This window comes from Orcinus orca, chromosome 2, assembly GCF_937001465.1.
Source record: "Orcinus orca chromosome 2, mOrcOrc1.1, whole genome shotgun sequence".
In the NCBI taxonomy this organism is placed as follows: Eukaryota; Metazoa; Chordata; class Mammalia; order Artiodactyla; family Delphinidae; genus Orcinus; species Orcinus orca.
The window spans coordinates 101,919,073-101,940,952 of record NC_064560.1 but is presented as its reverse complement, the minus strand read 5'-3'; the positions used below and the strand labels follow the sequence as shown (position 1 = coordinate 101,940,952).

Sequence of the window (21,880 nt, the reverse complement as noted above, 5' to 3'; positions counted from 1 at the left end):
AAACTACAATTAACAGAATGCTTTTCCCCTGATAGATAACAAAGAAAGGTGATGTCTACTCTCATCACTTTTATTCAACATAGTGCTAGCCAGTGCTGAGTTTTAGCCAGTACAATAAGGCAAAAAAAGTAAATAAAAGGTATATAGATAAGAAAGCAAGAAATAAAACTGTCCCTGTTTGCAGAGGACATGACTATGTATGGAAAAACAAACAAACCAACTCCTACAGCTACTAAGTGAATTCAGCAAGGTCATGAGACGCAAGATAAACATTAAAAAAGTCAATTCACTAGCAATGAGTATGTGGACAATGATACTAAAACAAATTCCATTTACAATCACTCAAAAAACTGAAATACTTAGATGTAAATCTAACAAAACATGTACAGGATTTGTAAGCTGAAAACTATAAAACATTGATGAAAAAATTCAAAGATCATCTAAATAGACTTGACTCTTGAACAACACGGGTTAATCCACAAAATTTAGTCAGCTCTTTATGTCCACAGTTGCTCTATATCTGTGGAATCAACCAACCATGGACTGTGTAAATAGTAGTATTTACTACTGAAAAATATCTGAAGATAAGTGGACTCACACAATTCAAACCCGTGTTGTTCAAGGGGCAACTGTAAGTGGAGAGTCATTCTGTGTTCATGGACTGGAAGACTCAATATAATGAATATGTCAATTTTCCCCAAATTGATATTCAGACTTAATATAATTCCTATCAAATTCCCCAATGACTATTTGTAGATACAGACAAGATTATCCTGCATGTCCGGAGCCTGTGCTCCGCAACGGGAGAGGCCACAACAGTGAGAGGCCCGCGTACCGCAAAAACAACAACAACAAAAAAAAAAACTGTGGTACTGCTGAAGGGATAGACACATAGATCAACAGACAAAATAGAGATCCCAGGAATATACACACAAATATGCTCAACTGTGTTTTAAACAAAGGTACAAAAGCAACTCAATGTAAGAGAGAAAACCTTTTCAACAAATAGTGTGGAACAACTGGACACAGAGAAGCAAAAATGAAACCTGACCTAACTCTCATACCTTATAAACAAAAATTAACTGAAAATGAAACCTTTTAGGGAAAAAAAGGAGAAATTCTTCAGGATGTAGGCAAAGACTTCCTAGAATTGATACCAAGGTATGATCCATAAAAACAGAAACTGATAAATTGGACTTCACAGAAATTGAAAACATTTACTTGGAAAACGACTTTGTTAAGAGGATGAAAAGACAAGCTATAGACTGAGTGAAAATATTTGTAAAACACACACCTGACAAAGGACTAGTACCTAGAATACATAAAGAACTCTTAAAATTCTACAATAAGTGAACAAAAAACACCCATTTAGAAAACTGACAAATCTTGATTTGTTGATATTATTGTTCAACACTATATTCCATGGTTTTCTGACTACTTATTTTATATAGTAATGAGAAGTATTGAAACATTCAAATATAAATAATTATGGATTTATTTCTCCTTTCAGTTTTTCCAGTTTTGCTGCATGTATTTTGAAGTTTTACTTAGGTTCACACACCTTTAGGGCTATTACATCCTCTACATGAATTTAGCCTATTCATCATGATTTCTACTCTAACATGCTCTTGGTTGGTGTTGGTATGGTATATCTTTCTCCATCCTTTTGCTTTTAAACCATATGTGTCTTCATATTTAAATTATGTTCCTTTGTAGATAATATAGTTGCATCATGCTTTTGATGCACTTTGTGAACTGCTGCCTGGGTCTAGCATTTTTACCCATCCTAAAAATCTCTTTTAACTGTAGTGTTTATACTATTTACATATAAGGTAATTATCAATATGGTTAGGTTTAAATCTATTATCTTTCTACTGCTTCATCTCAAAATGATACTCTTCTCTATGTTAATCATTCCTTCAATTTCCAAAACTTACTTTTAGTTTCTTCCTATGTATTTCTGCTTGTTCTTCCTGGTATAATTCCTGTTGCACTTGTTCTAAATCTTCACGTTGTCGCAGCATTTCTTCCAATCTCTGAGTCAGCTATTAAATTTTAAAAAAACACACAAACATGTAAAGGAATCAAATTCTATGACAAATATTTCAGAATTTCTCCAGTGTTAAAGAAATGGTTATTTTAATACCATATTCTGAAGCTGTAGCCTTTTTTCTTCACCTTCTTGAACTTTTGCCATCCGATCTTCTTCTCTTTGTTGCTGCATCTTGGCAAACTCTATGATTTTTCTGTTTTCTTCTTCCATTTCCTCATGTTTCTTTTTTCTCCAGAGAGCCTGCTCTTTCTTAAAGTCTTCTATATACCTTCGAATTGTATTCATTTTTTCTAACTTTTGTTGTCTTTCCCTAAAAAGCAATAGTGAATGCAGTTGTATAGTAACAGAAATAATAATAAAATATCAAAAAATGTAAGTATCATTTCCTTCAGTTGATAATGATGTGGAGAAAAATGGCTTCCCTATTTACAATTTTTTCATTCTTTCATGCAACAAACATTTTGAGTGTTTACTATGTGCCACTAAATATAATAACAGATATGAATTTTCTCTGAGTCAACTACTACTATGCCTCTTCTCTAACCTATTATGATGTTTTATGCATCTCACTTCAGAAAGGCCACCACCTGTTTATATATGTTTCACAGCACTCTACACTTTAGCTGTCTACCAGGGAAACTGAACAGAAAACAAATTCTCTTGATATGGGCTTACTTAAGAAAATCAAAGTTTAGCCATTGTCAATAAGTATTTCTTAACTATCAGACAATTAATTATCATGCTAACAAAGATAAGTAAGACTTGGGGGCTTCCCTGGTGGTACAGTGGTTTGGAGTCCGCCTGCCAATGTGGGGGACACGTGTTTGAGCCCTGGTCCAGGAAGATCGCACATGTCGCGGAGCAACTAGACCCATGTGCCACAACTACTGAGCCTGCGCTCTAGAGCCCGCGAGCCACAACTACTAAAGCCCGCACACCTAGAGCCTGTGCTCCGCCACAAGAGAAGCCACTGCAATGAGAATCCTGCGCACCACAACAAAGAGTAGCCCCGGCTCGCCGCAACTAGAGGAAGCTGGCACACAGCAACAAAGACCCGACGCAGCCATGAAGAAAGAAAGAAAGAAATTTATAAAAAAAGAGAAGACTTGGTCTCAGTTTATGTGATAACATTTACTGGGACTTACCATGTACTGGGCACTGTTTAGGTGATTTCCTCTTCATGACAAGCCTGAGATAAATCTAATGTAAATGTTTAGGCATGTAAGAAAGTTGGGATAAACTTACAATTGATCTTCTTCATAGATTTTCCTAACAATTTCATCAATCATGAGTTTCTCTTTCAGCAGTTGCTCATAAGCTTCCTGCTTCTTCTTTCCTTGTTCTTCAAGTTGTTTCTCTAAGTCACGATTGTACTGTGCTTTTACTTTGTTTCGTTTTTCCTCCACAGCATTCTCTTCCTTTATTAATCTCTCGTGTTCTTCCATCATAGTTTTGGCAATTTCAGCATCACGTTTCTGTTATTAAAACAAAATTCATCTTTCCACTTTCAAATCTGAGCACAGTAGGATAGAATACTTTTAGCAGATGGAATTGAATACTATAAAGCCTGTTATATAAAATATTATGTAACTGTGTAGGTAAAAAGCAAAGGTAAGTCACTGTCACCTGAAGGGTTTGAATGATGAGTCAAACCCTAAAGAGGCTTTCCTATTCCTTCAAGTAGCTCTCTCAGGGCAATAAGGAGAATAAACTCCACATTTGAAAAACAGTAAGTAAAATTAGAAGTGCTTTGTTAACAACTATGTTAACTGCCAGAGCAGTAGTCATCTTTTTCATCTATTTAAAAGTTGATGTAGGCAATTTTCACAAATTTTAGCTCCACTGGGTATTGGCTGCTATTTAGAGTAAGGACGGTACTATCTTTTTAATACAGGTCTGCTATTAAATAGCTCTGAGCAGCTCTTAAGTTTCTCTCAGCCTAAATTTTCTTTCCTGCTACTGGCCTTTGAAGTCTCCTCTTTCTCATTTATTAAAGGCCCCTGGTAATCACTTTAATTTAATAAAAGGGTCACATATGTCACTGTGCCTGTTTTCTTAGGTTTTAATTCACTCATTCAAGACCATTCCTTCTGAGTTAGACACAACCCTGCTTCTTGAATGGGTTAACCTCCTTACTTGTTTTGAGCATTTTGAAATCATTTAACAAAATGTTTTAAAGTAAATATATTAGGGCACTTTAAAAAAATCATCCTTGGGCTTCCCTGGTGGTGCAGTGGTTGAGAGTCCGCCTGCCGATGCAGGGGACACGTGTTCGTGCCCCAGTCCGGGAAGCTCCCACATGCCGCGGAGTGGCTGGGCCCGTGAGCCATGGCTGCTGAGCCTGCGCGTCCAGAGCCTGTGCTCCACAACGGGAGAGGCCACAACAGTGAGAGGCCCGCGTACCTCAAAAAAAAAAAAAAAAAAAAAAGTCATCCTTTACCATTAGGATCACATCCCAAATGCTAGAATGGCTAGCAGCATCAAACATAAAAGAAGAAACAGATTAAAATATGAATGCTAATGCCATTCCTGATCTAATTGATGCCTTTAACATATACACTGTTAATATGACTTGACCAAAATTCTTTCTTTCCTTCTCTTTTCTTAGCACATGTTGTACTAGGCTCTATAGAAAAAATATGACAAGACAAAAACATGTATGTACAAATTATCACACACTTATAGAAGTACAGTGTTCTCATTTCACAGATAAGAAAATTAAGGCTGAGAGAGCGAGCCAAAACTAGCACCTAAATATCCTGACACCTAGTCAAGTCCTAGGAGTATTTGACTTTAATTTTTGTGGATCAATTTTATTTAGAAAATAACAGCAATTCTTTCAACAGCCAGAATAAATATCTACAACTGCCTCGAATAATCTCAATTATCAAAATAATTAAACTGCAATCTACTGGTCAAATAGTACATTGTTTATGTTCTACTTTATTTTTTAAAGGGTAGAGTATGGCTCATGAAGTGAAGTCTCCTTACCCTCTCCTACCACCTGTCACACCAAAGGTTATCATGTTAACAGCATGCTGTACAACCCACCAGACTTCTTCTATACTAACACACATGCACACACACATTTCACTATGGCCAGCATCTGTTCTTATTTGAAGCCTGTATAACACTGCACTGGTCAAGTATTTTGATATCACCCCTCTAATTCTATGTGTGTGTGAACATGTGTGTTGATATACAGAACACATATGTGTGTGTATATACATGCACACACAGATGCTGATATACACATACATACATGTACAAGTTTTAAAAAATGTACTGTGAAATGTATTATTCTCCAAATTTTTTTGCAACTTGCTTTTTTTCCTTTTAACATATAATATATTCTGGCCAACTTTAGAAGCCAAACTATTTCCCTTTACCTCTTTCTCTTTAATAGCCGTATAACATCTTTGAAAGGGATCTAGGAGAGGGGGAACTCTGCTATCAAAATGCTCTACAAAGTAATAGAGAAATGAGAGAAGGGAACTTAAAAGACTGTGTAACATTGCAATCAGACCTTTTCATCTATGTCTAGCCTTTATGAGTGACAACGAGAGCTCAAGTGATGACGTACACCCTGCTTTTAAGTGTTAATAAACCCTATTTTATATTATACTGTGCAACACTACTGCTGCATGTGTCTGAAACTCCTTTGCCCAAGAGTAACTATTACCAGTAATGCACAGTAGGTCAGGAGTAAGAAAAGAGGATAAAAATAGAGGAAAACATGAGAAGAAAAGATTGATATTTATGAAACAGAAAAGTTTCCTGCTTATAGTTTATTTTTTAAAACATTTTAAAAATTAAAAATTTAGTAACATTCTAAAATACACTGATTATGCTAACAACTTGTATTGGTTTGTCAGAGAATAATCAGTTAGAGACCATCAAGAATGCTGGGAGTTACTGAATATAGCTGTTCATTCTAAGCGTCAACCAAATTCCTTGTGTCTCTGAAAGGTTCTACTATTAAATTACACAAAGCTCAATATCCATAATTTCTTACACCTTAAGGATCTGCAAAGTATAAAAGTATTTGAGAAATCTAACAGTGTAAATTCTGTATAGAATGTAACAATTTTCCAAAAATTGGTCTATTTTTGGTTTTCTAAATGAAGCTAAAAATATGGAAAACATAATGACCAGAAACATGATTACCATTTGCTCATATTTGATGGCATCCTTTTCAGCAATCTGAGCTGCTCTTTCTTTACTCATGTAAGCTGCTTTTAATTTCTTCTCCAATTCTCTGAGCTCAATACTGTTTTAAAAAAGACAGAAATTTAAATTCGAGGACCATGTATCTCTTACCATTTTAAAAATAATATGTATCTGCAATTTAAATGAATTTTTTTCTAAATGCATAAAAGATATTTACATTATTTTTAAAATATTTTGAAAAAATACCCCTTTCTCCATTCATCCCAAGAAAAATCAGAATGCATGTGAAAAGAGACATTGTAATTAATTTTTCTAGACAAAACAACCCTTTTATTTTCAATAATCATCACTAAAAATCTTTCTGCCAGTGCCTGGCTCAGAAAAGGTGCTATATCAATATAGGTTAAAATTTCTGTCCAGTTACCAGTACTATTAGGCTAAAAGAATAACTATAGTGGAGAGGTTTAAACCTATACAAGTTACTTAAATTTTGTACCTTGGTTTTGCTATCTGTAAAAGGTGTAGTTTTGGCAATTAAATAAGTTAATGTGTATAACAGCAGACACTCTACTACATATGGTAACTATTTTTTGATGATGATGAAGAGGGAGTAACATGGGCAAGTTTAGGTCACTTCTCTGGGCTTGTTTACTTATCTGTTAAAAAAAAATGGGGATTGGCGTCAGATAATCTCTGAATTACTTTTTAATCTATCACTCTCCTAAATTTAATGAAAACAATATGCCATACAAAAATTTTTATTTTACTGTGCCAGTCATAATTCTGAATATGACAGAATATGAGAATTCTGAGTTGGAAGGGCCCTGAGATGTCACCAAGATGTACATGGGAAGAGAGATATTCCTGGTATTATGGTGTGGGTCCTTCTTGCCCTTACCATTGTAGGTGCAAATGTATATGACACAAGATTACCTTCTTACATAAAAAGTGTTAGAAACGAGGATTAAGTTTCTAGGTTAGTCTACATATTTTATTCCACTAAGAGTTTGAGATACATTTACAAAGATTTTTGTTAGAGTTGGGTACTAATGATTATGCACCAATATACAAACCCAATCAATTTATAATATTGTCTCTACAAAAAAATGTGCATTAAGTTGCAAACAACCAATATTCAAATAAACGACCTTCATTTGAAGGACAAGGGCACCCATACCCATTGGATATACACCTAGAAGTGAAATTTCTGAGTCACAGGGTAGGCTGTGTTCAAATTGAGTAGATAATGGCAGTTTTCCAAAGCTTTGTCAGATTTACACTCTCATAAACAGTGTCTAAGCACTTGCACCACTCCACACCCTCAGCAACACTTTCGTCTTTTCATAGATTTTAACCATTCTTTTGGGGGATGTAATTTATCACTGGGGTTTTAATTTATGTTTCCCAACTACTATTGGAACTGAGACCTCTTCATATGTTGACTCATTTGTATAACTTCTATGAAGTTCTTGTTTAATATTTAAAAAAATATTTTCATTCTTATACTGGTTTGTCTACTTCTTATTGTTGCATAGAAGTCTTTTAAAATTTATTTATTTACTTATTATTTTTGGCTGCGTTAGGTCTTCGTTGCTGCACGCCAGCTTTCTCTAGTTGCGTCGAGCGGGGGCTACTCTTCATTACAGTGCACAGGCTTCTCACTGCGGTGGCTTCTCTTGTTGCGGAGCACAGGCTCTAGGCACGCAGGCTTCAGTAGTTGTGCACGCAGACTTCAGCAGTTGTGCACGCAGGCTCAGTAGCTGTGGCTAGCGGGCTCTAGAGCACAGGCTCAGTAGTCGTAGCACACAGGCTTAGCTGCTCCACGGCATGTGGGATCTTTCTGGACCAGGGCTGAAACCCATGTCCCCTGCATTTGCAGGCGGATTCCCAACCACTGTACCACCAGAGAAGCCAAAAGTTCTTTATATATTCCGCATACAAGTCTCTTGTTGGTTATATGCATTGCAAATACCTCCTTCCAGTCTGCAGTTACTCTCACAGTGGTTTCTTCAGATGAAGAGTATTCTAATCCACCAATCTTTTTCTTCATTGTCAGTAACTTTTGTGTCATGTTTCAAGAAATGTTGCCCACCCCACAGACATAAATACATTTTCTTGTATTAGTCTCTCAAAGCTTTGTTATTTCACCATTAACTTTTAGACGATAATCCTCCAGGAATTGATTTTTATGTGTGGTGTGAGGTAGAAATCAAGTTCATTTTCTTCCATATGGATATCTAATTGATACAGTATCATTTTTTTTAAATGTCTATTTCTGAATGCCCTGCAGTGATTCTAAAATGTATATGGAAATGCAAAGTAGGAATGGCTAAAACAATCTTTTTTTTTTTTTTTTTTTTTTTGCGGTACACGGGCCTCTCACCGTTGTGGCCTCTCCCGCTGCTGAGCAGAGGCTCTGGAAGCACAGGCTCAGCAGCCATGGCTCACCGGCCCAGCCACTCCGCCGGCATGTGGGATCCTCCCAGACTGGGGCACGAACCCGTGTCCCCTGCAACGGCAGGCGGACTCTCAACCACTGTGCCACCAGGGAAGCCCTAAAACAATCTTTAAGAAGACCAAAATTGGAGACTTCTTCAGGATATGAATACTTATTATAAAGCCACAATATTTAAGATAGTGTAGTGTTAGCACAGGATGAACAAATGGATCAATGGAATAGACTAGAGCAGCTCTTCTCAACTACAAGTTTTAAGCCCTAATGCCCTTAAGCATCTATTATGTGCAGTGAATTAACTTGGTTCCTCTGGATCTAAAATAATACCAGCTATATACTGTCTTTGAGAAAATTAAAAATACAATCATTCAACTTTCTGTGACACTTGGTTCTCTTATGGAACCCCAGTTGCGGAAGGATGGGATAGAAAAATGCAAAAACAGATGCATGCACATATGCACACTTATTTTATGACAAAACTGGCACTGCAGAGCCAGTTTCCCTTTCTACTACTGCTAGTCAGTTTGGTAAATGTGCTATTTAGTAATTTACCTAAATTTTCAAATTTGCATAAAATTGTTCACAATATCCTGCTATGACCTACAGTGATCTCCCATTTGTACGATCTACAGTTATATCACACTATCTATTCCTAGAATTGGTTATTTGTACATTCTCTTTTACAGTTATATATTCCTGCCAGGGACTATCAATTTTATTGGCCTTTTTAAAGGCACAATTTTTGGCTTTGTTGATTCTACTTTATGTCTACATTCTAAATTGCTCATTTCTGACCTTATCTTTATCCTACATTATTTTTTAATCACTCCAGATGGGAATTTTCTCTTTGTTTTCAAATAATTCCAGATGGAGTCTTCTTTTCTAATAGTCATTTTAGATTATAAGCTATCCTCAAGGAATAGCTTTAGCTATTTATGGGGACAAGTTCTGGGGGGTTTTTAATCCTAGAATTTTTTTCTTGTAAAATATATATAACAAAAATTTGTCATTTTAACCATTTTTAAGTGTACAATTCAGTGGTGTTAATTACATTCATAATGCTCGGCAACTATCAACACTATTTCCAAACTTTTTTTCCAAAAAGAAATGCTGTACCCATGTAAGCAATAACTCCCCATTCCTCCCTTCCCTGCTAATTTACTTTTTGTCTCTGCAAATCTGTCCCTAGATATTTCATGTAAGTGGAATTATACAGTCTTTATCCTTTTGTTTCTGGCTTACTTCACTTAGGATAATGCTTTTCAAGGTTCAACCATATTGCAGCATGTATGAGAGCTTCATTCCCTTTTATACCTGAATAATATTCTACTGTATGTATATGCCACGATTTGTTTATCTACTCATCTGCTGATAGACACTTAGGTGGCTTCTACCTCTTGGCTATTGTGAATAATGTTGCATTGAACATTGGCGTACAACTATCTGATTGAGTCCCTGTTTTCAATTTTTCAATTCTTTTGAGCGTACACCTAAGGGTGGAATTGCTGGACCACATGGTAATTCTGTTTAACTTTTAGAGGAACTGCCAAACTGTCTTCCACAGTGCACCATTTTACATTCCTACCAACAATGTCTGAGGTTTCCAATTTGCCCACATCTTCACCAACACTTATTTTCCATTGTTTTTATTACAGCTATCCTACCAGGTGTGAAATGGTATCTGCTTGTGGTTTTGATTTGCATTTCCCTAATAACAAATGTTGAGTACTTTTTCATGTGCTATTGCCCACCGTCTGTCTGCTTTGGAGAAATCTTTAAGTACCAGGCCCATTTTTGAATTGGGTTGTTTGTCTTTTGTTGTTGAACTGTAGGCATCCTTTATATATTATGGAAATTAAATCTTACCAGAGATACAATTTGCTTTTCTGGCCTGAGTTCTGAATTAGGAGAAACACAGATAAGCACATTGTGTCAGTCCTTCAGGTAGCTCCCAGGTAGGTTAGAATATACAGACACAATAATTTGCAAATAAGATCTGCTCTTCTTCCTCCAGAACCAGGGCCTGGTACTCTATGGGCTGCTGTCCTCAAGACTGCCTCATAGCTGGGAGGGGATGGAGCAAGGAAAAGTAAAAACACTAAAGACTTTGCTTCCATTGCTAAGTTGCCTTTTTCTTGTTTGAGCATGCAGTTGGTTGCTATAAAACTTTGTTGTTCAGAGTTCTTACAAAGTTGATTCTGACAGTTTCTGCTAGTTTGACTGGGAGGACAGGAACTTGGAGCTGCCTACTACACCATTTCTCAGATGTGACTCCAATCTTACAACCATTACTATGTGGCATTTTCATTATCATTCAGTTAAAAATACTTTCTAATTTCAATTCTGATTGCTCCTTTAGCCTGGGGTTATTTAGAAGTACATTTTAAAATATCTAAATATACAAAGATTGTCTAGTTTTTTGGGGTCTTTTTGTTACTGTATATCTAGTTTAACTCCACTGTGGTCAGAGAACATACTATGTATGAAATAAATGTGTTAAAAATCTGTTGTATTTGTTCTGGCATAACAAATGATCTGTTTTCATAAATGGTTCAAACATGTTTATTATAACTACTAATACAGTTGGGTTACATTTACAATCTTAATATATTCTATTTGTCTTACCTGTTCTGTGTTCTCTCTTCTCTTCTTTTTGTCTCTATGTTTGGAGTCCCCAAGACCACCCCCACACTGGGTTCCATCACTCACTCAGAGGACTCACAGGACTTAGTATATAGTCATACTCATGGATATGATTTATCACAGTGAAATACAGAGCAAAATCAACAAGGAAAAAAAGCATGTCGGCAAAGTCTAGAGGAAATCAGCTGCAAGTTTCCAAAAGTCCTCTCCCAGTGGAGTCACACAGGAGACGCTTAATTCCCCCAGCAATAAGTTGTGACAACATGTGACAATTGTCTACCACGAAAGCTCGCTAGAGACTTAGGGCCCAAGATTTTCATTAGGGGCTAGTCATGCATGTACCCTCTGCCTACCAAGTACCAAAATTATGACTACCAGAAGGAACAGAGTTCAGAATGAACCATACTGTTTTTCCAAACAATTAGGCACTCTTATCATAGAGTGGTGGGAACCTTCTTGAAATCCAAGTTTCCAGATGCCAGCCAAGGAACAAACTTGCAAAGCAGGGCTATCTGAGGAAATTAGCCTCAAGTGTGCTATGTCAACTCTTTTCTGCACAGCCTCATCATTCTTTATTATCACATTTTTCCCTCTATTAATTTGTTAATTGTATATTCTTTTCCAAATTTGTATTACAGAGATTACATGTTTGTTTCAAGTCTGATAAAATCTGTCCATTTTTTACCAAACAATGAGAGATTCTTGACCACTTTAACTCCATGTATGTACTTCCTACCTCACTTTTGTTATGGTTTGTTACATATTTAACTATTTATATATTTTAAATCCCAAAGACATTACAATAAGTGATTTACAGATTCATATTTCATCTAGACTTACTACGCATTTTCCTCCCTGAAGTTTTGAGATTAATGTTGGGATCATTTTTATTCTTCTACCTGAAGAACAACTGCTAGTATTTCCTTTAATGCAGGGTTATCGTGATCAATTCTCTATTTTGTTTGACTGAAAATGTTATTTTTTTAAGCCATCTTATTTATTTTAATAATTAACATATTGATTATCAGTCAGAAATGTAATATAATAGTACTGGCATCGGCAAGGAACTAGTACATTTAATAAGGGCAGACTGTCTCTTCTTTGAGATAGTTTTTGCTGAACTTAAATACAAGTTATAAACAAGGTACTTATTTTTTCTTTCATAAAGCTATGTGTTAGCTATATAATAAATATAAATTGCTATTATTTAATAGTTATAAATTGTATGGTCATAATTATACAATTAGTTGTAATAACTGTAAATAATTATAACTAATTGTACAACTAATTATAATTATTAATGCTACAATTAAAATAGGATTTCTAAAACTAGACAGTGGTGGGGGCAGAGTCAAGATGGCGGTGTAGGAAGACATGGAGTTCACGTCTCCCCACAACTAGGGCACCTGCCACACGCTGGTGGGGGACCTAGACGCCCAAGGAGATGAGAAGTACCCCCTGAGCAATGGGTAGGACGTGGGGGGAGTGAGGGGGGAGGAGAAGTGGTGGCTGGGAGCGGGGAGGGGTTCCCATACCTGGAGGGACCCTCAGGGGCTCAGATATCAGTGGGAGCACGCCTAGAGTTTCCCTTGCCTAATCGGGCCCCAGGAAGCCTGCCGGGCTCCCCAGCCGGGTCCTCCACCTTCCAAGGCCCCCTCCGGGCCACGTTGGTCCTAGGGGTATAGGAGGGAGATGGGGGGCGGGGCTGAGCAGAGAAGAGGAGTGGTGGACAGGGAGGGGTCCTCCAAGATCAGAGGATCAGGGAAGGCATGGAGGGTGTTTCCCCTGCTTACTATGGCCCAGGAAGCCTGCTGGGCTCCCGGGCCTGGTCCTCCATTCTCCTGGGCCCTGTCGGGTTGTGAGGGTCTTAGGGGCATAGGATGGAGGGAGAAGGGGGGTAAGAGGAGGAGAGGCAGATGGGAGGGCCCTCTGGGATTGGAGGAATAGGGGAGGGGCGGAGGGCATTTCCCCCACCCACTAAGCCTCGGGAAGCCTGTTGGGCTTCCAGGTCTGGTCCCCTGCCTTCTGGGGCTCCCTCTGGCCACGTGGCTCCTAGAGGCACAGGAGGGAGGTGAGGGGAAAGAAGAAGAGAGGCCAACAGGGAGGGGACCTCTAGGATCGGAGGATGCGGGGGAAAGCACCCTGCATTCCCCCCACCCACTAGGACCCAGTGAGCCTGCTGGGGTCCTGGACCTGGTGCTCTGACCTCCAAGGCCAGAGGCACTCCTGGGTCCCTCCTGCTGCCTTGAGCCTAAGCCTCACAAGCCACCCAGGGTCTTTTCCGGCCCTGTGGGTCCTAAGCATAGGCCCTGCCCACCACATAAACCCCACCCCTGCCTAAGCCCCACCCCCCCACACAGCCAAGGCCTTTTCTGGCTTTTTTTTGTTTCTTTCCTCTCCTCTTTTTTACTATTGTAGTTCTGTTTTAGCTTCTGGTTGTTGTTTCATCTATATTTTTATTTTTTTATTCTTTCTAACATATCTGTTAGTTTTCTAATCTTATTTTTTACTCTGTTATTGTTCTGCTCCTTTTATTCTTCTTCTTCCTTTTTTTTTTTTTTTTTTTTTGCCGCCCCACGTGGGTTGTGGGATCTTGGTTCATGAGCAGAGGGTTAGGCCAGAGCTCCTGTTGTGGGAGCTCCAAGTCTGAACCACTGGACTAACAGAAAACCTCAGACCCCAGGGAATATTCATCAGAGTGAGGTCACCCCGAGGTCCTCACCTTGGCACCAAGACTCAGCTCTACCCAACAGCCTACAAACTCCAATGCTGGAAGCCTCAGGCCAAAAACCAGTAAAACAGGAACACAATCCCACCCATCAAAAAATAAAATAAAATAAGACAACGAAAAAATGTCACAGATGAGGGAGCAAGGTAAAAACCTATAAGACCAAATAAGTGAAGAGGAAATAGGCAAGCTACCTGAAAAAGAATTCAGAGTAATGACAGTAAAGATGATCCAGAATCTCAGAAACAGAATGGAGGCACAGATTGAGAAAATACAAGAAATGTTTAACAAAGATCTAGAAGAGGGCTTCCGTGGTGGCGCAGTGGTTCAGAGTCCGCCTGCCAATGCAGGGAACATGTGTTCGTGCCTCGGTCCGGGAAGATCCCACATGCCGCGGAGTGGCTGGGCCCGTGAGCCATGGCCGCTGAGACTGTGTGTCCGGAGCCTGTGCTCCGCAACGGGAGAGGCCACAACAGTGAGAGGCCCACATAATACAAAAAAAAAAAAGAAGATCTAGAAGAACTAAAGAACAAACAAACATAGATGAACAACATAATAACTGAAATGAAAAATACACTAGAAGGAATCAATAACATAAAACTGAGGCAGAAGAACAAATAAGTGAGCTGGAAGACAGAATGGTGGAAATAACTGCCGAGGAACAGAAGAAAAAAGAATGAAAAGAACTGAAGACAATCACAGAGACCTTTGGGACAACATTAGATGCACCAATATTCAAATTATAAGGGTACCAGAAGAAGAAGAGAAAAAGGAAGGGTCTGAGAAGATATCTGAAGAGATTATAGCAGAAAACTTCCCTAACATGGGAAGGGAAATAGTCACCCAAATCCAGAAAGTACAGAGAGTCCCATACAGGATAAACCCTAGGAGAAACATACCAAGACACATATTAATCAAACTAACAAAAATTAAATTCAAAGAAAAAATATTAAAAGCAGCAAGGGAAAAGCAAAAAATAACATACAAAGGAATCCCCATAAGGTTATCAGCTGATTTTTTAGCAGAAACTCTGCAGGGAGAGGGAGTGGCAGGATATACTTAAAGTGATGAAAGAGAAAAACCTACAACCAAGATTACTCTACTCAGCAAGGATCTCATTCAGATTTGACAGAGAAATCAAAAGCTTTTCAGACAAGCAAAAGCTAAGAGAATTCAGCACCACCACACTAGCTTTACAACAAATGCTAAAGGAACTTCTTTAGGTGGGAAGCACAAGAGAAGAAAAGGACCCACAAAAACAAAATGAAAATAATTAAGAAAATGGTAATAGGAACATACATATCAGTAATAACCTTGAAAGTAAATGGATTAAGTGCTCCAAATAAAAGACACAGGCTGGCTGAATGGACACAAGAACAAGACCCATATATGCTGTCTACAACAGACCCACTTCAGACCTAGGGACACATACAGACTGAAAGAGAAGGGATGGAAAAAGATAATCCATGCAAATGGAAATCAAAAGAAAGCTGGAGCAGCAACACTCATATCAGATAAAATAGACTTTAAAATAAAGAATGTTAAAAGAGACAAGGAAGGACACTACAAAATGATCAAGGGATCAATCCACGAAGAAGATATAACAATTATAAATATTTATGCACCCAACATAGGAGCACCTCAATACATAAGGTAAATGCTAACAACCGTAAAAGGGGAAATCGACAGTAACACAATAATAGTAGGGGACTTTACACCCCACTTAACCAACGTACAGATCATCCAAACGGAAAATAAGGAAACACAAGCTTTACATGACACAACAGACCGGATAGATTTAATTGATATTTATAGGACATTCCACCCCAAAGTGTCAGAATACACTTTCTTCTCAAGTGCACACGGAACATTCTCCAGAATACATCACATCCTGGGTCACAAATCAAGCCTCGGAAAATGTAAGAAAATTGAACTCACATCAAGCATCTTTTCTGACCACAATGCTATGAGATTGTAAATCAATTACAGGAAAAAAACTGTAAAAAACACAAATACATGGAGGCTAAACAGTATACTGCTAAACAACCAAGAAATCACTGAAGAAATCAAAGAAGAAATAAAAAAATACATAGAAACAAATGAAAATGAAAACACACAACCCAAAATCTATGGGACACAGCAAAAGCAGTTCTAAGAGGGAAGTTTATAGCAATTCAATTTCACCTAAAAAACAAGAAAAATCTCAAATAAACAATCTAACTTACACCTAAAGAAACTAGAGAAAGAAGAACAAAGAAAACCCAAAGTCAGCAGAAGGAAAGAAATCATAAAGATCAGAGCAGAAATAAATGAAACAGAAATAAAGAAAACATAGCAAAGATCAATAAAACTAAAAATTGGTTCTTTGAGAAGATAAACAAAATTGATAAACCTTTAGCCAGACTAATCAAGAAAAAAAGGGAGAGGATGCAAATCAATAAAATTAGAAATGAAAAAGGAAAAATCACAACTGACACCACAGAAATAGAAAGGATTCTAAGACACTACTACAAACAACTATATGCCAAGAAAATGAACAACCACAAAGAAATGGACAAATTCCTGGAAAGGTACAATTTTCCAAGACTGAATCTGGAAGAATTAGAAAATATAAACAGACCTATCGCAAGTAATGAAACTGTAATTAAAAATCTTCCAGCAAACAAAAGTCCAGGAGCAGATGGCTTCACAGGCAAATTCTATCAAACATTTAGAGAAGAGCTAACACCTATCCTTCTCAAACTCTTCCAAAAAATTACAGGAGGAGGATCATTCCTAAATTCTTTCTACAAAGCCACCATCACCCTGACACTAAAACCAGACAAAGATACTACAAAAAAAGAAAATTACAGACCAATATCACTGATGAACATAGATGCAAAAAGAGGATACAGACAGATGGAGAAATATACCATGTTCTTGGATTGGAAGAATCAATATTGTGAAAATGACTCTACTACCCAAAACAATTGACAGATTCAATGCAATCCCTATCAAACTACCAATGGCATTCTTCACAGAATTAGAACAAAAAATTTTACAATTCGTATGGAAACACAAAAGACCCCGAATAGTCAAAGCAATCTTGTGAAAGAAACACGGAGCTGAGGAATCAGTCTCCCTGACTTCAAACTATACTACAAAGCTACAGTAATCAAGACAGTATGGTATTGGCACAAAAACAGAAATACAGATCAATCGTACAGGATAGAAAGCCTGGAGATAAACCCATGCACATATGGTCACCTAATTTATGACAAAGGAGGCAAGAACATACAATGGAGAAAAGACAGCCTCTTCAATAAGTGGTGCTGGGAAAAGTGGACAGCTACATGTAAAACAATGAAATTAGAACACTTCCTAACACCATAGACAAAAACAAACTCAAAATGGATTAAAGACCTAAATGTAAGACCGGACACTATAAAACTCTTAGGGGAAAACACTCTTTGACATAAACCACTGCAAGATGTTTTTTGACCCACCTCCTAGAGAAATGGTAATAAAAACAAAAATAAACAAATGGGACCTAAGGAAACTTAAAAGCTTTTGCACAGCAAAGGAAACCATAAGCAAGACGAAAAGACAACCCTCAGAATGGTAGAAGATATTTGCAAATGAAGCAACTAACAAAGGATTAATCTCCAAAATATATAAACAGCTCATGGAGCTCAGTATCAAAAAAACAAACAACCCAATTAAAAAATGGGCAGAAGACCTCAACAGACATTTCACCAAAGAAGACATACAGATGGCCAAGAGGCACATGAAAAGCTGCTCAACATCACTAATTATTAGAGAAATACACATCAAAACTACAATGAGGCATCACCTCACGCCAGTCAGAATGGCCATCATCAAAAAATCTACAAACAATAAATGCTGGAGAGGGTGTGGAGAAAAAGGAACCCTTTTGCACTGTTGGTGGGAATGTAAATTGACACAGCCACTACGGAGAACAGTACGGAGATTCCATAAAAATCTAAAAATAGAACTACCATACGACCCAGCAATCCCACTACTGGGCATATACCCTGAGAAAAACATAATTCAAAAGGACACATGTACCCCAATGTTCACTGCAGCACTATTTACAATAGCCAGGACATGGAAACAACCTAAATGTCCAACAATAGATGAATGGATAAAGAAGATGTGGTACATATATACAATGGAATATTACTCAGCTATGAAAATGAACGAAACTGGGTCACTTGTAGAGATGTGGACGGACTTAGAATCTCTCATACAGAGTGAAGTAAGCCAGAAAGAGAAAAAAAAATATCGTATATTAACACATATATGTGGAATCTAGAAAAATGGCACAAATGAACCTATTTGTAGGGCAGGAAGAGAGATGTAGACGTAGAGGATGGACATGTGGACATGGGGGGGAAGGGGAGGGTGGGACGAATTGGAAGACTAGGTTTGACATAAATACACTACCAGGTGTAAAATAGAGAGCTAGTGGGAAGCTGCTGTATAGCACAGGGAGGTCAGCTCGGTGCTCTGTGACGATCTAGATAGGTGGTGGTGGGGTGTGGGAGGGATTCCCAAGAGGGAGGGGATATAGGGATACATATAGCTGATTCACTTCATTGTACAGCAGAAACTAACACAACATTGTAAAGCAATTTTACTCCAATAAAAAATAAATAAAATAAAACTAGACAGTGAGTTTCTCAACTCCAGTTAAAAGCTATAATAAAATTAGATTGTCTTTTAAATATTTTCTTGGATTAAAAAAAATCATGTGTTCTAAATAATACAAAAGAGTCTCATGACTTCTGAACTTGAACAATTATTTTCAAAATAAATTTCACTGAGTTTTAAAAATTTACCCTGGGTTTTTTTTTTTTTTTCTTTTTTTTTTTGCAGTACACGGGCCTCTCACTGCTGTGGCCTCTCCCGTTGCGGAGCACAGGCTCCGGACACGCAGGCTCAGTGGCCATGACTCATGGGCCCAGCCGCTCCGCGGCATGTGGGATCCTCCCGGACCGGGGCACGAACCCGTGTCCCCTGCATCAGCAGGCGGACTCTCAACCACTGTGCCACCAGGGAAGCCCTACCCTGGGTTTTAAAAATTAATTTCTTTTAAGTTTAAAGAGCCTAATCATGATATAGGTGATTTTTAATTACTTTGGATACATTTCAAGCACCACAGCAAACATTTCCTTCAATTTAGACCTGCCAATTTCCAGATGAATACACTGATCAGAAAATGGTCCATTTCTGCATGTCAGTCAAAATTTTACCACGGCTTATGCATAAAATTAAAAACTCTTAGCAGTTTTGACACTGCTGAGAGGAAACATACTCTATTTGAAAGAATACTCAAGAATGACTTTTGCCTTATGTTTGAAGAAACTTTCCACAATGTATAGATTACTAAATTTTCTTTCAGTCCTTTAAATCCAGTCTTCTAGTTTCTAATGTTGCTGCTCAAAGTTCAGTCATACTTCTCACTGTTGCTCTTTTGAAGGCAGTAGTCGTTTTTGTGTGGCTACTTTTGTGATTTTTATGATTTTCTTTATTGTTAGATTTCTGAAGTTTGACTAGGATGAGCATGATGTATTTTTAATTATTTACTGTGTCTTTGTGGCTTTATGCCTTTTATTATTTTTGAAATTCTCAGACTGTATCTCTTTGAATACTGCTTCTGCATCATCCACTTTCATTTCTACTACCAGAATGAAAATTATACATCTGGTAGAACAGCGGTCCCCAACCTTTTTGGCACCAGGGACCAGCTGGTCTTGTGGAAGACAATTTTTCCACGGAGGGTGAGGGGTGGGGGGAATGGTTGAGGCGGTAATGTGAGCGATGGGGAGCGGCAGGTGAAGCTTCACTCACTTGCCCGCCGCTCACCTCCCGCTGTGTGGCCCGGTTCTTAAAAGGGAGTGGGCCGGTACTGGTCCACAGCCCGGAGGTTGGGGACGCCTGTGGTAGCACTTTCCAGCACAGCCCTTATCTCTTTTAAGTTCTCTTTTGTATTTTTCTACCCTTTTGTCTCTCTATGCTTATTGTGGATATTTTCCACTAAACTGCACAGTATCTCTTCATCTGTTTCTATCTAATAAAATCTAATTAAATTCTGGATTATTAAAGTAAAACATACACCAAAGTACACAACTCTTAAGCATACAGCGTGTAGAATGATGTTGAACACCTTACTATATGCTTACTGGCCAAGCTCTGCTTCACTTGTTTACTCTCAGCCATACTTTTGCCATCTGCAGAAACTTCCAGGAGAAATGCAGCTACAAATGCCAGGCTCACCATTCTGGTTTCCTTCCTCTCCCATATCTTATTATTTTACTTTCTCTAGACAGTCTTCTCTGAGAGGGAGCTTTTATCTGAATCACCTAGCCTTCAATTGCTAGAAAGGTCCTATATTTAAATCTTTTATCAGTGAATCAGACAAAGATATATGAAAAATTTATTTCATCTTCAGAAAACATAAAAGTGTGAGTGATAGCTAACAATAATTGCAGAATTAAGATCAAAAAAGATAGTTTGAGACTAGAGCAATATGAAGACATTAGCAGCAATTTTAAATCTTTTTTTTTCTTCTAAGAATTAGTAATCCCTTAGAGAATGTGATAAAAGTTGTGGACACAGAAAAATACACATGGGTACATTTGCCAAACATACATATATAATTTAATGGGCTCAAAATCTCTGGAGCTCATCCATGGGTTATATAATATTCTATAGAAGCCTTGCTCAGTTAAAGATAAAATGTAACAACTATCAAAGTAAATTCCTAATATATTCAACTACATAAGTACAGAATGGGCATTTAGTTAGTCTGAGTTTTAATCAATAGTGTGATAGGCTGCCACTGAAAAGTAATTCTATATTAGGCAACATTAAGAAACATATTCTAGAACAATGTGGTTAATAGTCTCACTATTAGAAGTACTAAACAGTACCCTAGGGACTTCCCTGGTGGTGCAGTGGATAAGACTCCGTGCTCCCAATGCAGGGGGCCTGGGTTCAGTCCTTGGTCAGGGAACTAGATCCCACATGCATGCCACAACTAAGAGTTCACATGCCACAACTAAGAAGCCCACATGCCACAATTAAGAAGACAACATGCTGCAACTAAGGAGCCGGTGCTCTGCAACTAAGGAGCCTGCCTGCCACGACTAAGACCCGGTGCAACCAAATAAATAAATAAATATTTTTTAAAAAATTAAATAAAATTAACAGTACCCTAGAGTATTACACATAATTGTGGGGGCAATATTTTGTTAAGGAATACTAAAAATCTACATTACATCTACAGAAGAGAACCAGGATGGTAAAGAAGCTTGAAATCATGTTATCTGAGGAACAAATGAAGGAATAAGGGACATTTAACTTACAGAAGGAAATGTTTAGTGGATTCATAAATATGAAGAGATGTCCTAAAGAAAAACTCAATTTATTTCTTTTTCAATCAGATAGCAGAACTAAGATAAATGCCTGGATATTACAGGGAAATTAATTTTGAAACAATAGGGAAAAAAGGATTATTCAAAGATAGGGCTGAATGAAAAAGTTCCTATGGCAGTCACTGGACGTGCTAAACCACAGCTGACCAGCCACCTTCCAGAAATACTGTAGGAAATTTATGTAGGGGCATAAAATTAAATTAGGTATCACCTAAGATTTTTCTTACAAGTAGAATTCATGAGTCTATTTTTTATAAGAGGTCATTTTAAAAATTATCTTTAGAGAAGAGGGAATTGATACTGATTTTCACCTTAAATATTAACACTGTATTTCTAAGAATATTACCTCTTTTCTCAGATGAACATATATATAGGATTTAAAGCAGTATTTC

General features: G+C 37.7%; 1 protein-coding gene across 7 annotated transcripts in view; it reads right to left on the bottom strand.

Annotated features, from left to right (window-relative positions):
- The window catches only part of MNS1 (meiosis specific nuclear structural 1), an 84,072-nt gene that overhangs the window by 19,861 nt on the left and 42,331 nt on the right, over positions 1 to 21,880 (bottom strand). For 5 of the 7 annotated variants that reach the window (XM_033436972.2, XM_049705997.1, XM_049705998.1 and 2 more), the window contains 4 exons: positions 6,221 to 6,323; positions 3,299 to 3,528; positions 2,147 to 2,363; positions 1,938 to 2,045 (listed from right to left, as the gene is read on the bottom strand). In XM_033436972.2, the coding sequence (XP_033292863.1) occupies positions 1,938 to 2,045; positions 2,147 to 2,363; positions 3,299 to 3,528; positions 6,221 to 6,323 (658 nt within the window). The remainder of the gene's footprint in view (positions 1 to 1,937; positions 2,046 to 2,146; positions 2,364 to 3,298; positions 3,529 to 6,220; positions 6,324 to 21,880) is intronic. The other 2 variants (XM_033436970.2, XM_033436973.2) reach the window with 1 other exon arrangement.